We start from the raw sequence: 17,922 nt of genomic DNA, 5'->3' as shown, positions 1-17,922 counted from the left end.
GCGGCTTGTGCGGCCCCTGGTCGCTGTCAGCAGCGGGCACCAGCCGGCAGCTCCGATAGAAACCGCCCCGTGAACAAAACGGGAGCGAACGAAAGCTCCTAGCTGCGTCCAAACTCAGCTGTTCCCGTGAAAGAGGCAACCGGAGGAGAAGTCCATCTGCCACGAACGGCACCGATACCCCCCATCAGCAAGGGAGCGCCTGAAGGCAAAGCAGAACCAGCCCAGCGCCTCGCGATCTGCTCGAGGTCCGCGCTGAACCTTCCTGACAACGCGAGAGATCTACCAGGCTCCCGTTTACACCAGGCTGCGTCGGGGTGGGGGAACAAARGGCCGAACATAAGGTGAACCGGCGCTTGCCAGGTTATATTCTGAATTACCACTAGCCCCCAAAGCATGGCCTAGGAGAAGCCCTCTCTGAAACACGCAGCTGGATTCCTGCGCGAGTATTCACGCGCCGGGCAGCACACCCCCATCTCAACAGAAAGGCTAGCTAGAATGAAAGTCGAACAAAGTTTTAACTAACATTTTTTTTATTATGAAGTAAAATGCAATGTTTTTTCTTCTAAAGTACAAAGTATCAAGTGAAGCATCTGCACACGTTCTCTCCAGCATACCGCTCTGGAATGTCAGCAGCATCCTGAGTTTCTCCTCAAAAGCCTTTCCAGCAAATATTCCTCCTGCTCTTCTTGTAGCAGCYGAGCCCGTAGTGATCATTACCTACTCGACCAAACATACAGTTCRTCATTTACRTTTTCTGCAGTAGCAAAGCTGGTTTGTGGTTCCTACACTTCCCTGATTCATTTAGCTGTACTGCTGAAAGGTGTGTGAAAGGAAACTGCTTATTAATTATCTGTAATATAAAACCTTGGKGAACTACAGCTGAGTTTCTTAATGCAGCAGTTTCACCCCACAGGTACTTCTATCAGGACAACCCAGGCGAAATAGGCAGGAGAGAGAATGTGCTGTTGGAAAGGGCAGGAAACTCTTATGCTACCTTTCCTTGAGCGAGAGGCAAGGTGAAGCTGTAACGCAGTAGTCTGAAGTGTACAGAAGGCATTTGGGAACAGTAAGTCGTTGTGAAACTTATTGCGGGGCAAGGGGGAGAAAGGGTTCTTAAGAGACCAAGAGCAGCCAGTTACCAGGCTTTTTCTTTCTTTCTTTCTTTCTCCCCCTACAGTGTAGCTGTAAGAAGATATTCCAGTATCTAATTCAATGTATTTTCCACATTTAAGACTACCCACACCAGTCTGGCCTTTGCAGCACAATTCAGTCATTAAGTATCATACAGCACTCATCTTAGGAAGCCAGGTGACCTTTCACCAGAAGACAAGTTTGTTAAACTTTAGCCTATTGCACTAGATTAACACTGCGAATGGCTGTCTATCCTTTCTGACTGGGATACAGCCTGGATGACATCTTTACACACCAAAGCCTGTTCGTGAATTTTTAGTGGCAGTCCTTGTGTCTCTCAGGCAGAGTACTGCAGATAGAATCAAGCCCCTGAAGAGAACATTTACTCGTTTCTTGTTACTGTAACTAGAAGTTAATCTTGGAGCTTTTGCAGACCTCAAACCAAGGAAAGGGCAAGAAATCCTGTCTTTAGCATAAAATTTCAGCTCTCCCACCAAAAGAATTCCTCCCAATCAATTTCAATTTGTGTAGCTGAACATTAAAACTATACTTGTTGCAGGTATAAAATCCCACCTTCTTCCTCTTCACCTGCAGCAGCTGTTTCCCACTTATATCTGTACTTTGCCCCTCACTGGGACTGATACAACAGTGTGCATTGCCTCTGCTGAAGTGGTCCACATTAGAAAGAACATGTGTGTTTTTAATCTGTGTTCAGTTTACAGTTCAGGCCTTCAGAATGGCTCTGACGCAACTGATGGTGCAGGAATTTTTTTTTAAACCAGCCTTGCCACTGGAGAAAAATTAAAATTGCTAGCCCCAGGTCTTCTGCTAGAGGAATGGTCATCTACTACATCTTAATACAGGAAGAGAAGTCCCTCGTACCCTGAAGACATTCAAATACTAATGCTAATATGCAAGTGCATCATTGTAAAGACTGATTCATACTGTCATAAACTGACAACTGAGATGAACATTCCTTCTTGACACTTCACAGGGAATACAAGTTCTAGTTTACTGAGCTCAGATTACAGATATTTTTGCAAGCATAGRATGTGCTGCCAGTAACAGATGCAATGACTGAAAGCTTTAACTTGCATTTATTATCAAAGTCATACTGTTTACATCTGTAATGTCAACAAGATGCCACAACTACAAAAAAAGATTGTGCACATTGCAGTTTCAATGCAAAAAACAGTAAAATGGAAATCCATTTGTTAAAAAAGTAATTAAAATTACTCCAGAAAGCAACTGAATCGTTTTAACACCTTTACATCCAGTCAAATTAAAATGGTTAACAAGAAAAATACAAATTCAACAAAAATCTGGTATAAGTCTTAAAAAGGCAGCTACTTAAGCATTTCTATCAATTCGCACATCAATCTCCCTCCCACGAAGCTGTATCCCATTCATCATACGGCAGGCTCGCTCAGCTACTTCTGGGGACTCAAATCTAACCACACCACATCCTTTAGACTTCCCATTCTCCATCTTGATATCAGCATACAGCACATGACCTAAAAAAATAAATAAAAATATGATTTTTTTCTTGTTTAATCTAGAACATATCACAGAACTCTGTATCAAATCACATTTCTCTACCTTACAGGCAGGGGAAGTGTAAATTTAAAAACTGCCATTACTTTGAAACGTTAAGCTGCAAGACAACTTTACCAAGTCATTCTTTTAAAGGAATGTGCTCAGTTTAAAAGATGAATTAATTCAAACTGGTTCTCTTGAACTCAAGTACCTGCATCAAAAGTAGATGAATGGAGCAAAGTGCAAACTAACAACCCTGCCCAGCTTGCCAACACCTAGTTCACACCATAGCTAACGAGGCTGGAACTTGGTTTTGCCATCAGGCAAGCAGCACAAGATATCAGGGAGGAAGGCCTGGGTAGTGACTATTGCCATAAGAAAAATCTCCCAAAAGTCAGAAGTTTATCCAACTAACTCTGCAGTCCAGGGAAAACAAGTATTTAAGTTTTCCTTCTCTCTCAGTACCATAGCAAGCAGGAGACCAGAAAGGAAAGGCATGCCCAGGAAGTTTGAGAACCACCATACTTTTTAAGGAAATGGTATAAAAGATTGTTAGATGATGCTTCTCAGTCCTCTAGAAAATAAGTTTATTCCACAGTGCAACACTGGAATTTTGTCACTGCTGTAGTGAGCCAGAAGTCTTTATGGGGCTAGCTTCACTAAAGCTAACATCAAACATCTTGTGAGCTGAACACACTAGACCTATCTATATCAAGCTGTATTCAGAAATCCTTTCTGCTATCTGACTCCGTGGTACATTTCAGCAGTTCTCAGAGTTTTGCTCTTAGAAAAGAGCCTGATCAATTGTCCTGGACTTACTTCAGTATCGCTATTCCTCATCTCTTTCTGCAACTGCAAAGAGGCTGTCTACAGGATAAAACCAGCCCCTCCTAACCCCGAGATGGAGAAGGGAACAAAGAGGCACTGAGCTGAGAAAGAGCATGTGTTGACCAGCTGGTCACAACATTCCTTTTCACCATTGCAGAACTCTAGCTGGCATAGTGGAGATAAAAACACTGCAAACCCTAGTGAAAGTTAACAGCTAGCACTTCCCCAAGTTTGAGCAAAATCTTAGGTAAGATACTAGTGTCAGGGACAYACAGTGCCAAAAGTTACTTTAAGTCATACCAGTTCTTAGAGTAATTGGTAAAGACTGCCAAGACAAAATAACTTACCACATTCATTAAATTTATCTTTCAGCATTTTCCATGTAAAATCAAAAGGCAGCTGTGAAAAAGAGAAGAACAGACCATTACTGAGGATCTACTGAATGACTTATCAGTACCGCAACTCTCCAAAACATGTTTTCCATCCAGGGGCAGCCATAGTTGAGCAGCATCATTTACAAATGAAGAGAGCTTTTCTCCTGTTGAGGAATGGCTTCAACTCCCAAGAGCCTAACTAATCCTGCTTTGGGCAGCATCCAATACTATTCTAACTGAAGGCAACAAAGCACAGAGGTGGCCAACATCTCAGTACCATTAATTTCATGATTGGTGAAGGAGAGGTAGGAAGAAGGCTACTCACATTTCTCACAAATATCTGACAGGCTTTTCTGGCCACCCCAGCTGCAGGTCCTCCAGTTCCTCCAAGGGAGCCTGCAAAATTGCCTGCAAAGTTTCCACGTTCCATATCCATTGTTCTTTCAAAATTGCTTCCCATTGCAAGTCCCATTCGATCTATGCCTGCTCCCATGCCCTGCCCCATAGCAGGACCCATTCTTTCCATATTAGTGGCTCCAATGCGCTCCAAGCCCATTCTCTCCATGCCAGCAGCACCCATACGATCTATTCCTATTCTTTCCATAGGAGTGGCACCTATGCGATCCAAACCAGCCGGCATTCTCTCTATGACCTGACCCATTCCAGTTCCCATTCCAGCAGGGACCATACGCTCCATACCTATACCCATTCTATCCATGCCAGAACCCATACGTTCTACACCTGATCCCATTCTGTCCATAGTGGTACCGACACGATCAATGGCAGCACCCATTCTCTCGATACCAAAGCCTATTCCAGAACCCATTCTTTCTATGCCAGAACCCATTCTCTCGATAGCTGGGCCCATCCTCTCGATGTTAGGAGCAATGTGATCTATGCCCAGAGGGGCCATTCGATCAATTCCTGAACCCATTCGATCCACATTGGAACTCATGCGATCCAAAACAAGACCCATCCTGTCTATTTCTGACCCTACTCTCTCCATCCCGTGCCCCATCCCAGAAGGTATTCTTTCTATTCCCGAGCCCATACGATCAATGCCAGGTGCCATCCTCTCAATCCCAGGAATGCTGGCATTTCCACCACCTGGAATACAACACATGGATTATCAGTAATCATACATGGACAAAACCAACCTGATACATATTTGCATTCCCAAAAATGCTTTAAGCTCTACTATTAATTAAAAAGTGACTGTGTGCTGTGTGTTCTGTTGCTGCAGAATGTGAAGCAAAGCTGTATTTCAGAGCATGAAAGTGGCAGGAGTGTTCACGCAGACTATCATGGCTATAACGCATGACTTAGGGGAGCGGTAATCTCACTAGACCACACGCTATAGTTCGGAAGGAGAAAAGTTTACACCTTTTCCAAGATGTTTAACTTCTGTATGGACAAAGACTTCAAAAGACAAATGAAAAGATTCTGAAGGCATATGCAGACCTCAGACAAAATCAGGAGGCAAAAGTGATATTTTAAATTAAACTTCAGGTACTATTTGGCCACTGAAGTACACTGGGAATAACACAGCAAGGATAATCATTTAATAGATAAAATTACACTTCAAGCATTGATTGCTGGGAAGAGGAATGAAATCACATCATCCTTGCTAYGTAACTCAAAAACCCCTTCTGCCAAGCCAGGAAGACTGTTACAAGAAAAGCCTCCCCAAACTTAAGAGTCATCTCTCTCCAGAGCTCAAAGAATGGAGAAAAAAATCCACACAAGAACCACAGCAGTATGACCATTACAAATTCACAAAGCATGCTTGGCCTTTTAATGTGGGAAGAAAGCATAAGAAGTTTGCCTGTGCCATGAAACACTCTTCCTACTTGCATTTTTAAGATTTATGTCACAAAATCCTGACTGAGTTCTTCCAACTCTGCATCTTAACAGTAGCATTTCAAAAATGGGCAGTTGCCAATGAAGCATAGTCTAAAAATATTTGTCTTTTATTTTTCTAGTGATCTTCCGTCTTTCAGAAGTGTTTTAATGAGTGCAATAATATGGCTTATCTATTTAAAGATTATCTTCCAGAAAGCCATTTTTGACTGCACCACGCTATATCAAGAAATGACAATGCAACGAATTACCATCAATGCATTGCTGCTTTAAGTTCTTGGAGTTTTTAAAGTCAGACTGTATTGGTTTGCAACCTCACTTTTAAAGTAATTTGTCCTTTTGAATGACCAGAGCAAGATCACCTTCCCTTGCATCTGAGATCCAGTTTTACAAAGACAGACATCTGAGTTGTACCAGCAACAGTGCAGCACATTTCACTTTCTTTAAGAATGAATTTAAATTAGATTAACAGAGCACAGCAGTACCAGAGCAATCTAAGGAATAAGGACAAGTTAACATACTAGCAACTGGCAGAATCAAACTGTACACATGTGGAACAGATGCTCACAGAAGACCTTAAAATGTTCAAGTTCTGAACCTTTCCATGAAGCATAATACCTTTTGCCATCTCCAAGCTACTACAGCCACAGAACAGCACTGCTATACTTGCTCAGTTCAAGTACTATTTTATACTATATTATTTGCTACACTGATAGTCTTCCTTTTCCCACTGAGTTTCAGAAGGAAAGACCCACATTAAGAGCACAAACTTTAGTACTACATGAACTCCTGAAGTTGCACAGTAATGTGTTCTTGTCAGTCATCTGATGCATGAGGCTACACCAGGTTCCTGCAATGTCTGGGAGGAAGGGAAAGAAATTAAGGTCATACCACATTTATCCTCCCTGCTGTCTAGGCTGCAGACTGTTACAGGCTTGGGAATGCATCAGTCAGAATTTTCCTCTTTGCCATGCACAAATATGAAAGCTTAGAATGAAATTTCCGGACACAAGGCAGTATATTACACTGTCAGGAAGGTTCTCTTTTCCTATCAGGCTCCCACTACACAGCACATCAAATCACTACTGGTTTATATAGCCATCTTCTGTACAGCTCTTAGGAGTTTGATCAAAAAGTATTACAGAAGCTATATAAAAAGTTTGGTCTGTTTGATTATAACAAAGCATGCATGATTTTTATGTATAGTTCAGCTGTGACAAGTACTAGAAGTACTTATCATAGCGTACTTACCTATTCCTCTCTCCAAGGTGTCTCCAAAACTACGAGACATTCCCATTTCATTTCTTCCAAATTCTCTCTCAAATCCTCCACCCATTGCACGATCCATCTCTGTAAAGATTAAGTTTAATATGTTCTTAAGGGTGTCTAAATGACCACTGAGAGAACATTTTACACTAGGCATAATTTTTCAAGATTAACCGTAAGGCAAAGTTTTATCATGTCCTCTCGAGACAAGAAATGGGACTCATCTCATTATATACAAGCACATCTGAGGCAGTCACTTTGCTCTGAAGAAGGTTTTTTCTGTTGAATACAGATATAGCGTAGTTTATCTCATTCTAAAATAGGCCTTCAAGAGAGGCCCAATATATTACTTTCTGTGACTTAGAGGCCATGAGGGACTTGCGAATACTGTGTCATCTGTAAGCCCAGAGTTCTTCCAATAAAAGGGCCAATCTAGAGAAAGTTTCCCCAGTGCTAAGCTTTCAGAGACCATGTGGAATTTGATATAAAAATCTAATACCTACCACTCATTCTGCCCATGTTCATTCCAGCTGGAAAGCGACCAATGTTTTCCATGCCACCAAAAGGACCTTCCATTCCTGAAATAAAACAGTGAGACTTTAGTCTCACTTTTCAGTGAGACTTTAGTAATGTTTTTCAACTTAGCATCTACACTTCACAAGGTGAGCTGTTTCCACAGAACATTTCCACAGGCACCAAGATAACTTTAACACACATTCACAAAACAAAGTTTGGTCAGAATTTGGTCACACCTTATCTCCTAAACCAATGGCAATTTTAACAAGTCAAATGACTAAAGCACTGGTCATGTCTTCTCTGAAGATTTAACACTTCTCCATACATCTGTCACAGCAGTTTTAATAATACTTAAAAAGGAACAAGTCATTACTAAATTGGTGAAAATTTTAAAGAACACAAGTGTCTGCTAGGCATATAYGGCTAAGTTTACATAACTCGCAGGCAGTCCAAACTATATACATTTTAAAAAACACAGCTTACCTCCCATCTTATTCATTCCAAAGCCCATGCCTTCCATTCCCATTCCTCAAAATAAAAGAGAGAGCTTTATATAGCAGACATAATTCTACAAAAATTCAGCCATTAGACTGGCTGTAGAAAGAGATCATATAGCGTGTCCGTTGTTCGGACTGAAGAGCTTACACGGGACAGCTCTGAACAGAGCACAAAGTTCCTTCTTAGGGGGTAAAAGCAGCAAAGGGAAAAACCCACAGGCATTCACAAACTGAAAGCTGAATGTGTGCTACTTTTTTGGTGGCTCTTTAAAACTTTCGCTATTTAAACATATCCTAAACACAGATTTGCAAGCCCACTGACAAATATTAAGGATGACAGATGGTTTTAAAAGTTTAATGTATATTTGCAGTGTTTGCTGCTCAAGCTCAAGAGTCAGAAAGTGAGAGCTGTGCCTTGACCATGGTGAAAAATGGAGCAATCTGTTTAGTTCAAGTTTCCTTTGCCAAGCTCAATATTTAGCTCAACAAAAACCCAGTCGCCTTTAACACTCCTAATATACTTCAACTTTTTGTGTTGGCAAAACAAAGCTATCTACCTTCTATATAGCTTAAAGCTCTCATGAAACAAAGCATAGGAGTAATCTTCTTACCTCCAGGTCCCATGTTGCCCATTCCCATGCCTTTGTTTAAATGATTTGCATCAATAGGTTGACCTCCAGGTCCTAATCCCATGCCAATACCACCAAGACCATCTGAAGAAAATATTCAGATATCAAAAAAGCCTTGTTTCCATAGTTTGACAAAACAGCAAGTTTTATTCTTAAGTAATTGACTTCCATTCTCCAAAAAGCTTGCTGTGTTCCCACCTTTGGGTCTGTACTTGAAGCATGAAAGCATATAGTAAAACCAGAGTAGATGTGTCTTGAAGTAGACGAAAAACTATCTCAAATATTCCTTTTCATCTTCCACTTTCCATCTTGCTATTGAGAAACTTGCTTTTGTGTGTGTGTGTTTTTGAGCTGACTCCTGAAAAAATAACCGGCTAGAACACTGCTTTCCTCATTTTATTTTGTGATGCAACTCCTCAAGCTAAGGAGAACCGAGTGGGCAATTTAGCGTAAAAGACTTCTAACCTTTGCAGAATATTATCCTTGATTGATAAAAAGCTTATTTCCACCTTAACCAAACATCTTCCCTTGTAGGTAAGAATTTAAATAATCAAAGATCCATCTATCATTAGATAGCCACCTATATAATCCAGAGCACACAGCCAGCCTCTTCCCTGAGCAAAGAAAGTATATCATTCCCAGATATGATTTTGCATCTACCTGTACCCAAACGAATTAAGGGTTCTCAAGTCCAAAGAAAGAACAAAAGAAACACCACTCCTATTTTCCTCATACTTATCAGAAAGAAAACTTTTCTACTTGTACTTACAAACAGCTTAAAAGAATTGTTTGCCAATGAGCAGGACTTCCTCCTTTACATCTCAAAAAAAGTGAACTTGGGAAGTTTTGAATCTTGTTTTAGAAAAACACAAGATACCACTTTTTCCTATAAAGCCAGGAAATAGGTTTCCAATGGCATTTGTTGAGTTTTATACACAGGTAATTATATTGGAACCCAGTGACTTTCTCTTGAAACAAAGTATGTCATTATAGAAAGTCAAGGCAGCAATAAAAACTATGAATAATATTGCTGCTGAATAAGGCTTTGACAGATGAACAATGAATTGTCAAAATTCTGACCTAATTAGGGGATTGATTGACAAGCAGTAAAATTGTGCAAACTGGCAACACAACAGATTTGGTTCCCATGCCTAAGCAAACAGCAACTGGCTGAATTAACAACAGAGCTACATTATATTTTAGAACAGTCAGCCACATTTTACATTTTTGCTGTATTTAAACAAATTAAGTTTCAGCTACATAGCTAGTGTTCTCCCCACCTCTAGTCCTTCCTTTCCCCATCAGCCCTCTTCTGTTCAATACTTTCAATTTCTTATCCTGAAGACCTGAAAAATCCTCTGGCCCTCAATTCATTCCTTAAAATTTGAGGAAAATATCAGATACCCAGAATACCAGCGCACAAAAGGATGCACATTTTCCTCCATTAACCAATTCATTAAGGTTCCATTAAAATCTACTACTAACAGCAGTACAAGAAGTCATCATGGCCTTTGGATTACAACTGAGAAACTTGGAAGCTTTAAGAAAATGAATGGGATACTGTTTTAAGACAACCTAGCTATGAGGTGAAAGAAGGATCCAAAAAAGAGACAAGGAGAAACTCTGCATTACTATTTTCTCCTTTGATGTTATTCTGACAATTTGGATCCTAGTTTTCAAAAGACTAAGCTAGAATTTTATGGGGGCCAGGTTCTAAAAAAAGTATGTGGCCTCAAGTTGGGGGGGGGAGGGGGGGAAGGAAAAAAAAAAAGGCTTTACTTTTTAGGTGTGTTCTATTTATTTATCTCTTCCTCCTAAGGATACTGGGCTACAAAAGCACTACCTCTTAAGCCCAAATTTCTTGTACCTAAGGAGTACTACTAGCAATGCAGCTTTGTTTGCCAGCAAGGAGGGTGTCAGCAGACTCAAATTCAGTAATACACATAATCTGCATGAGTAATATTCAGTAATACATGTAAATATAAAGGAAGCCTCTCTAAATGCAGTGCTGAGAGCAAAATATTTTCAGATCATGTCTCGTGCTGCAAACATTCAAGTTGCTGCACAGCAAACTAAAAACTTAACATGTTCAGTCACGCAGGAGAGACTTACGAGGAAGTTGTTGAGGTCGCTCTGGAGGAAAGAAGTCTCCTTTCGGAAAAGCTCGTTCATCCTAGATATAATTCAATATATTAAACAAACAAACAAAAAAATTCAAGAAAGCATTTCTTGCTCTTCTAGCCATAAGGTAGGATCTCATACAAACTTTAAACAGAAATGCAAAGCTAAAGCAATCTTTACTGTACCCGTGATTGTTTTCTAGCAAAACAATCAGAAATAGCCTTATGCGGGTTGTTGTGGACTGCATGGGTTTACATCACTAGGAATTAGGCAAATCTTTAAGCAGAATTCACATTTACTTTCATATTTCAACCCATAAGCTAAAATTGAGATGCAAAACGCATGGCTATATACCAGCTCCTTTCTCCGAACTATTTAGTTTCTCTGCTTACCCAGATCACTATCCATACACCATCCAAAACCGGGATTATGTTATCAGTCCAAAAAGCAATGAGAACTTGAATGTACTTACCATTTTTACATGCATTGGTCTGTCAAACAGCAGCTGGCCATTAAACATTGCTATTATTTCGTTAAAGATCATCTTTCAAGTGCTGGAACCACGCAAAGTCTTAAAGCTCTAAGTGTTTCTGATGCAGAGCACAAAAAACCCAGTCACAGAACCACATCCCTTCAGTTTGCTTCTTACACTGTCATTCACAGATTATCAACAATCCCTCTGCCTTCTCCAAAACCAAAAGGYTTCCAAATCCAGTTACTGAATGTTCAAAGAATGTCTTTTTTAATTTAAAACATTAGTTGCAAAAATATTCTCCTGGCTAAGATTAAAGTCATTAAAACATTATATAAAATGAGTTTGCGTGTCTCCAAACCAGTCTAGGTGCTTAAATGTTTCATCAATACCTTTAGATATTTTGAACATGAAAAAACCCGCACAAGTCCAACGTTTCCAAACCAATGAATATACAAATGTCACATGATTCACTAAGGTGGCTTACTTCAAAATTTAGTCAGCTCTTTCTCTCATATGTCCAATAGCTGAACTGAAAGTATATAACCAGCAGCCTTAACTTCTTAGGTACATAAGGAAAAAGGAATCAACACTCAAACAGCCAAAAACACTTTGCGGGGGGAAGAGGGGGTTATTTTCCTCCCTTCCATACCATAGTCCCAGTTGAGAGCACGCACACAGTAAGTGATCTGTACTTGGGTGTTTTTAGAAGACTGCTATGCATACCAGACCGGAACTTAGGGCAACGCACAAGGTCAAGCCTTTCTACATTGCAGATGGATCTGTTGCACTCGCTCTTTACCTCCATTACAGAAATTTAAAACAAATCTTTCCTTAGAAACTGCATTTAAGTACTAGCTACAACACAGACAGAAATTCCGCATTTGGGCTGGACATTTATTTCCCCATATAGAAAAGGGAATCTACTCAGTCATCTGAGCAAACAAAAAACATTATTTTAAGCGGGGCTTTTTTCTCTTTTTTAGTTTTCCTTACATTCTCAAGCCACTGTAATGGCTTCACATCCCACAGCTTGGCCATTCTCTCAGTTGTAATACTGAAAAATTATACTTTCATCCTGCTTTATTCACTGACAGTTATCTGCTAATTCATGGAAGTTAGCATAGAACATACTGGCAAACTTGCCTACTGTTTACCATCGTTACCCTTCAAGGATACATATAGCCTGAACAGCCTCTATAGCTTGCTCAAAAGTGACGGTGCCAATTCCACGACTTTTGCCATCTTTATCTTCTAGTATGTCTGCCCGAACCACAACACCAGCCATGCTGAATACTTCTTTCAGTTTCTTCCAACCAACCTTGTAATCCAACTGGAAGACAAGTGATACCAGAAGTATGAATAAAGTTTTCCATCAAAAAAAATATTTTTTTTTCAATATTCTTGAGTTTACTTTCCTGATATCAGCAGTCTTGAGAACAGAGGTAGGATAAAATTTAAGTAACAGAGAATGCCACAAAATTTGAATAAAAGCAAGAACACTGGATCAAAAATACAAGTTATCAAACACCAAAACGCATAGGATATGTCATCATTTTATAACATCGGTAGCACATAGAATCACAGAATAATTTAGGTTGGAAGGGAACCCTGGAGGTCATCTAGTCCAAATCCCTGCTCAAGCTCAAAAGAGGCCTAATTAGGTCAAGTTGCCCAGGGTCACGTCCAGTCAATTCTTGAATACCTTCAAGGATGGAGATTCTACAGCCTCTGTGGGCAACCTGTCCATTATTTGATCAGCCTCATGGTAAAAAGATAAATAAATAAATAAATAAATAAAAGCCCTAATATCTAATTGGATTTTTCCATGTTCCAATCTGTGCCTGATGCCCCCCATCCTATTGCTGCACACCTCTGAGAAGAGTCTAGCTCTGTCTTTTGATCAGCAATAAAGTCTTCCCTTTAGCTTCTTTCTTCTTAGGCTGAACAAACCCAGGTCCCTCAGCCTCTCCTCCTATTTCATGTTTTCCAGCCTCCTGTTCAGCTTGGTCAATGACCCTACGGTCTAGTCAATTTTTTYTCCCCTCTTCCTTCAGACAAGCTGCATCTTCCTCCACTGATCAAGTTTAGTTTTAGTATTTGATAATGTCAAATGTCTAACATCAGTTAGATCTAAAGACTCGGGGAAGAACAAAGTGTCCGCTTCTAGTCTTGTTTTTACGCTATTTCTATGACAAAGGTATCACCACCATGGGGAAAACACCTTATTTTCATTCATATAAAGTAGTGGAAGTTTGTTTCCACCCAGTAAGTATTTCAACTGAAGAGAGCAGAACTAGTCACAGAATGAATCACTACTCAGTTTTACTGCAACAGAGCTGATCCTTGACTTCTCCTCTAATCCATTAGATTTAATTCAGTTAAGACCCACATCTGTTCTCAGACGACGTAGTACTTACATTTGCAACAAATACAGTGCTTCCTAGTCTCCCTGCCTGTAAGGCATGAATGATCTCATTAGGTATGTTGGGATTATTGAGTATACTAGGTGGGATATTGATCATCCCAGGGCCACCTGGGCCTGGACCAATACCCATTCCACCAGCTGCTGCCATGACCTTCTGCATTGCTCTCCTCGCATGCTCACCATCAGGATCCTACAAAAACCAGAAACAAGCATATTCAGTTCCTCTACGTTCCCATAAACACATGGGGATTCAATGGCATGACTAAAACAGACAAAAAGAGGGAGTTTCCCCGTCTTCCGGGCTATCTACTCCCTATGGATTTCCAGCCAACTATTTCACACATCATAGCCACCCACCAAAATACTTTTAATCAGTGTACTAGCAACCTTCAAGTTAGCAAGTTATTCCTTTTGGTTAATTCACCCTGATTCTGAAAGTGTTTATTATTCAATACTGAAGATAAACTTCACAGTTACATTTGCTCCTATAAAGCCAGAATGGCAATGGCAAGGTTTTGGAAAACAAACACCAATTGCCTTTTGGAATCTTCAAAACGATGTAACAACTCATTTATCTTACAGTGCGTACAATTTAAGCAAAACACATTTGGGCAAGTTCCCCCCCCCCTTTTTTTCAAACACAGCTTTTAAACTGAAAAACATGCTAAGGTGTGCCCCTATTACTGCTGAATCATGATTTTAGTACATGCTAGAGAACAACGAACACAATAAAGACTTCAAGGCAGGAAATAAGATTGTCACTTCACTTCAGATAGAAAGTGAAAAGTACCTTCACAATACAAGGTAAATCTATGTAACAATGGAAAATTTCTAACTTAAGTATTCAGTGAGCAAAATGTGGCAGCATCACAAGTCTGCTAAAGAAAGTGAAACCACAAATAGAATTTATTAGTTCATAATACAAAGGTCCTTAAAAAAAAACCCTATTTAAGTGAATTTAATTTTGAACTGAATTTAAGAATAAGCAAATGCACATTTTGAAAACAGAAGAAAGGATAGCTTTAACAAAGTCATTTCAGAAAATCATAGTGGTATCAAACCAGCAAAGAACACATTAGAGTGAATACAAGTCAAAACTCAGTGTAAATTTCCTATTTCACTGTTAAAATAAGGTATTGCTTAAAACCAGATTGGCTCCAATATAAAGCCAAAAGCAGCAGTTATAAAACTAAAGCCTGCTGGTCAGATAGAGACCTTTATGCTGCCTCATAACTTTTATTATGTAACCTAAACACTCATGCTCTTCAGTAGCGAGACAGCAAACAGCAGTCAGCAGAACCTATGTTAATGGTCATCCACAATAACTCAGCTCATCCTATACAGTCACACTGTGGCTCTTGGCTGGGTTTAATGTTGCTAAAATCCCTAAAACTGGTAAAATGCTGCTATGCCAATTTCAAGAGTCATTTGTGTTCTGTCCATTCCATATGGACAGGAATGTTCAAGTTTAACAACAGTTTAAGGAAGAGTTTAGCAAACTAAAACTACCTCTTTTCAAGGACTGATAAGAAAGGGGCAACCTGACTTCCTGTACTAATGGTATATCATTAACAGGAGAAGGCATTCATGTCATGACCCCCTTTCAACGGCCTTTCGTTCCAAAGGCCCCTCAGAAAGGTCAGTGCCCGATGACTTCCAGACACAACTACCTCTTTCTAATCTTTAGTTTCACCTCTTCCTTCAAAGGACAGGGAGAAGTCAATAGTTTTAAAGGAGCGCTTGCAGCCAGAAGCAGGTTGCTGCCCCTGGAAATCATTATCCTGCTTGCAATCAACGCTGCCAGATCCGAGAAGTGCTGCCACTTACTGTATCCATCCTTCTTTTCAAGTGCTCCTCAGACTACACAAAGAAGCAGGTTGCTAAGGGCAGACCTCCTGCATACATATCCCATCTTATGCATATGCAGACATATTTTCTCCCACCATTAAGAAAACATGCAGTTTTCTTAGCTAAGAGTATTATAGCTCATATACCATAAGGCCATGAGCCAATGTTAATACTGATTTATTTATTTTAAATTGGACCTTCAACGTAGCTACAGGTTCCAAGCTATTGGAAACAAGTTTTAAACTTGTCAATAAATAAGTATTAATGCATGATACAGTTAAGCATGTCATACTATTTGAGAAAAGGAAAGCAAAATGGAAATAAATCTTCAAAATGTTTCAGAAACAAGGTTTCCCTGTGGAGTTGTTTGTAGCATACACGCATTACAATGCGGAATTAAAACAGAGAGCAGTCAATGAAGAACAAACAATACTTACACAGGTTTCTTCTTCAAATCATTAAACAAGAAAGCACACCTGCAGTTAAAGCCAAACTCTTGCTTTGTCTCTTTCAGTTCTGCATTATCATCATCAGCCCCTATTCTTTAAATCAAGTTTATTCTTGATAATCATGTTCAACCTCAAATTCAGCAACGCATGCCGATGGCAAAAAAAAAAAAGTCAGTCTTTTTTAGTTCTATTTGATGAATCCTACTTTTCAAATATTCTTATCTGCAAATTAGTCAGCCATAAAACTTGAATAAGAACAATCCCTTCACCTTAAAATCCAAGATACTGAAAGAGCAGATACTAGTCTTACTTCTTTCACTTTCAGTGGTCTTCCACCAAGGCTATGCTTGTTCAAAACCTCTGCAGCCTTTTTCATGCTTTCTTCCATCTTGAATTCAACAACACTGTGGGGATACAAGACAGCTGAGAACATTGCTTACAGCTTGGAGCTTCCCCATTTCTTGCTATAAACTAATAAGTGAACTTACGCGCATCCCTGACGAGATGATTTCAGTCGAAATAACAAGGAAGAGAAGAGGGAAGAAAGAAGAAAAAAAAGTAAGTAAAAGCACAAAATACAAAAAAATGATTTTTAAGTCCAATTACATTAGTTAACCCTAATAGCAAAAATAAATGTAATCTTACCCAGTAAGGCCTTCATTACTTGAATTCCAAAAGATATAATTTCTTACACATTAACAGGATTAAACTGTAGTTTCTGAAGTTGTAACAAACAGAACTAAGTCCAGTTTCTCCAAGAGAAATACCACACGCTTTATATGGCCTGTTCTTCTCTGTCATACATCAAAATCCTTGCCATATTCTCTCACCCTAAATCCATATTCTTCAGTACAGTTAAGCGAGCTCCTACTATTTTTTCCCTGTAAAATTCTTTTGCTGGACTAAAGGAGTTAAGTACCTGTGAAGGCTATATATGTTTAAGTTAAGAGGTTGACTTATGTTTACTGGCACAGGAAGTGTAGTTTACAGAACCTGCTTTTACACACTGGCCTTACAAATTCAGCAAACCACTACAGTGACATTTGCCAAAACACAAGTTTTATATTCCATTTATATTCCATACCACTGCTAGGGTCCATGCGTAATTCACACAGCCAACACCAACTGAACACAGTGGAAGACCACCCTAACACTGTTTACAAGTCCCCATCCCACCTCCTCCCCATCCCAAGAGGAGCTTTAAGCACTACCTATGTTATAGCCACTAAGCATACACACTCTCTACCTTCCTGACTTCGTTTCGTTCCACGCCACCATACAGTTACATTTGTCATGTAGAAAATCCACAGAAGAAATTCTCTCAAACACTTACCCTTGACTTTCCTTCAGCGTCCATTAAGAGCTCCACGTATGTTACCTCACCAACTACAAATCAGATTCCAGACGACACATATACCAAGGGAGAAAAGCCAAGAAAACAATGGGAATTTAGAACAATCAACAACCGTGTATGGAGCCTCTGCCTTATAAGAAAGCCCAGAAACACTCCATATTCTCTAAACCACAAAACTGGACAATTACAGGTATGCAGTAAAGTTTTAAAACAGTTAAACATGTTCTTGATTTTCCTCCACTTCAAAAGCCAGCTATTTCCACAATATCAATTTCCTTATCTTTAGTACCCACTCATTGCTTGAGGCAATCCAAATCCATGGGAAAGTCTGCAAGAATAAGTTTCCTTCACATTACATAATATGCAGTCTTGTCTCCGTAGTCCAGAACTTAAACAGTTACCATTTGCTTTTTTTCTGGATCTAAAGGCAAACTTCCAGAAAGGAAGTCAGACTGACCTAACAAACCAAGACATTATTGACTGCCTAATATTTGTTTCAGCACCTTTTTTACCTTTTGTCAAGCTGTAATAAAATTTAAGTTCATTTTTTAGCTTCAGTAGGAAGCATTAAACTCTGCCATATTCACTCTCAAGACAAAACAGTCTGCAGCAA

General features: G+C 39.6%; 1 protein-coding gene across 9 annotated transcripts in view; it reads right to left on the bottom strand.

Moving 5' to 3' along the window:
- Positions 1 to 2,209: 2,209 nt before the first annotated feature.
- HNRNPM (heterogeneous nuclear ribonucleoprotein M) overlaps positions 2,210 to 17,922 on the bottom strand; it is a 28,382-nt gene continuing 12,669 nt past the window's right edge. The window contains exons 3-17 of one of the 9 annotated variants that reach the window (XM_026068909.1): positions 17,289 to 17,341; positions 16,444 to 16,451; positions 16,266 to 16,359; positions 13,651 to 13,848; positions 12,410 to 12,563; positions 11,231 to 11,280; positions 10,750 to 10,810; positions 8,620 to 8,721; positions 7,995 to 8,039; positions 7,499 to 7,603; positions 6,981 to 7,079; positions 4,923 to 4,976; positions 4,195 to 4,277; positions 3,843 to 3,894; positions 2,210 to 2,645 (exon numbers count right to left, since the gene is read on the bottom strand). In XM_026068909.1, coding sequence (XP_025924694.1) covers positions 2,482 to 2,645; positions 3,843 to 3,894; positions 4,195 to 4,277; positions 4,923 to 4,976; positions 6,981 to 7,079; positions 7,499 to 7,603; positions 7,995 to 8,039; positions 8,620 to 8,721; positions 10,750 to 10,810; positions 11,231 to 11,280; positions 12,410 to 12,563; positions 13,651 to 13,848; positions 16,266 to 16,359; positions 16,444 to 16,451; positions 17,289 to 17,341 — 1,322 coding nt within the window. In that variant the 3' untranslated portion in view covers positions 2,210 to 2,481. Of the gene's footprint in view, positions 2,646 to 3,842; positions 3,895 to 4,194; positions 4,977 to 6,980; positions 7,080 to 7,498; positions 7,604 to 7,994; positions 8,040 to 8,619; positions 8,722 to 10,749; positions 10,811 to 11,230; positions 11,281 to 12,409; positions 12,564 to 13,650; positions 13,849 to 16,265; positions 16,360 to 16,443; positions 16,452 to 17,288; positions 17,342 to 17,922 lie in introns of all 9 variants that reach the window. The other 8 variants (XM_026068911.1, XM_026068905.1, XM_026068907.1 and 5 more) reach the window with 8 other exon arrangements.

This window comes from Apteryx rowi, unplaced genomic scaffold, assembly GCF_003343035.1.
Source record: "Apteryx rowi isolate R43461 unplaced genomic scaffold, aptRow1 scaffold_283, whole genome shotgun sequence".
Lineage (NCBI taxonomy): Eukaryota > Metazoa > Chordata > Aves > Apterygiformes > Apterygidae > Apteryx > Apteryx rowi.
This window is presented reverse-complemented; position numbering and strand designations above follow the sequence as displayed.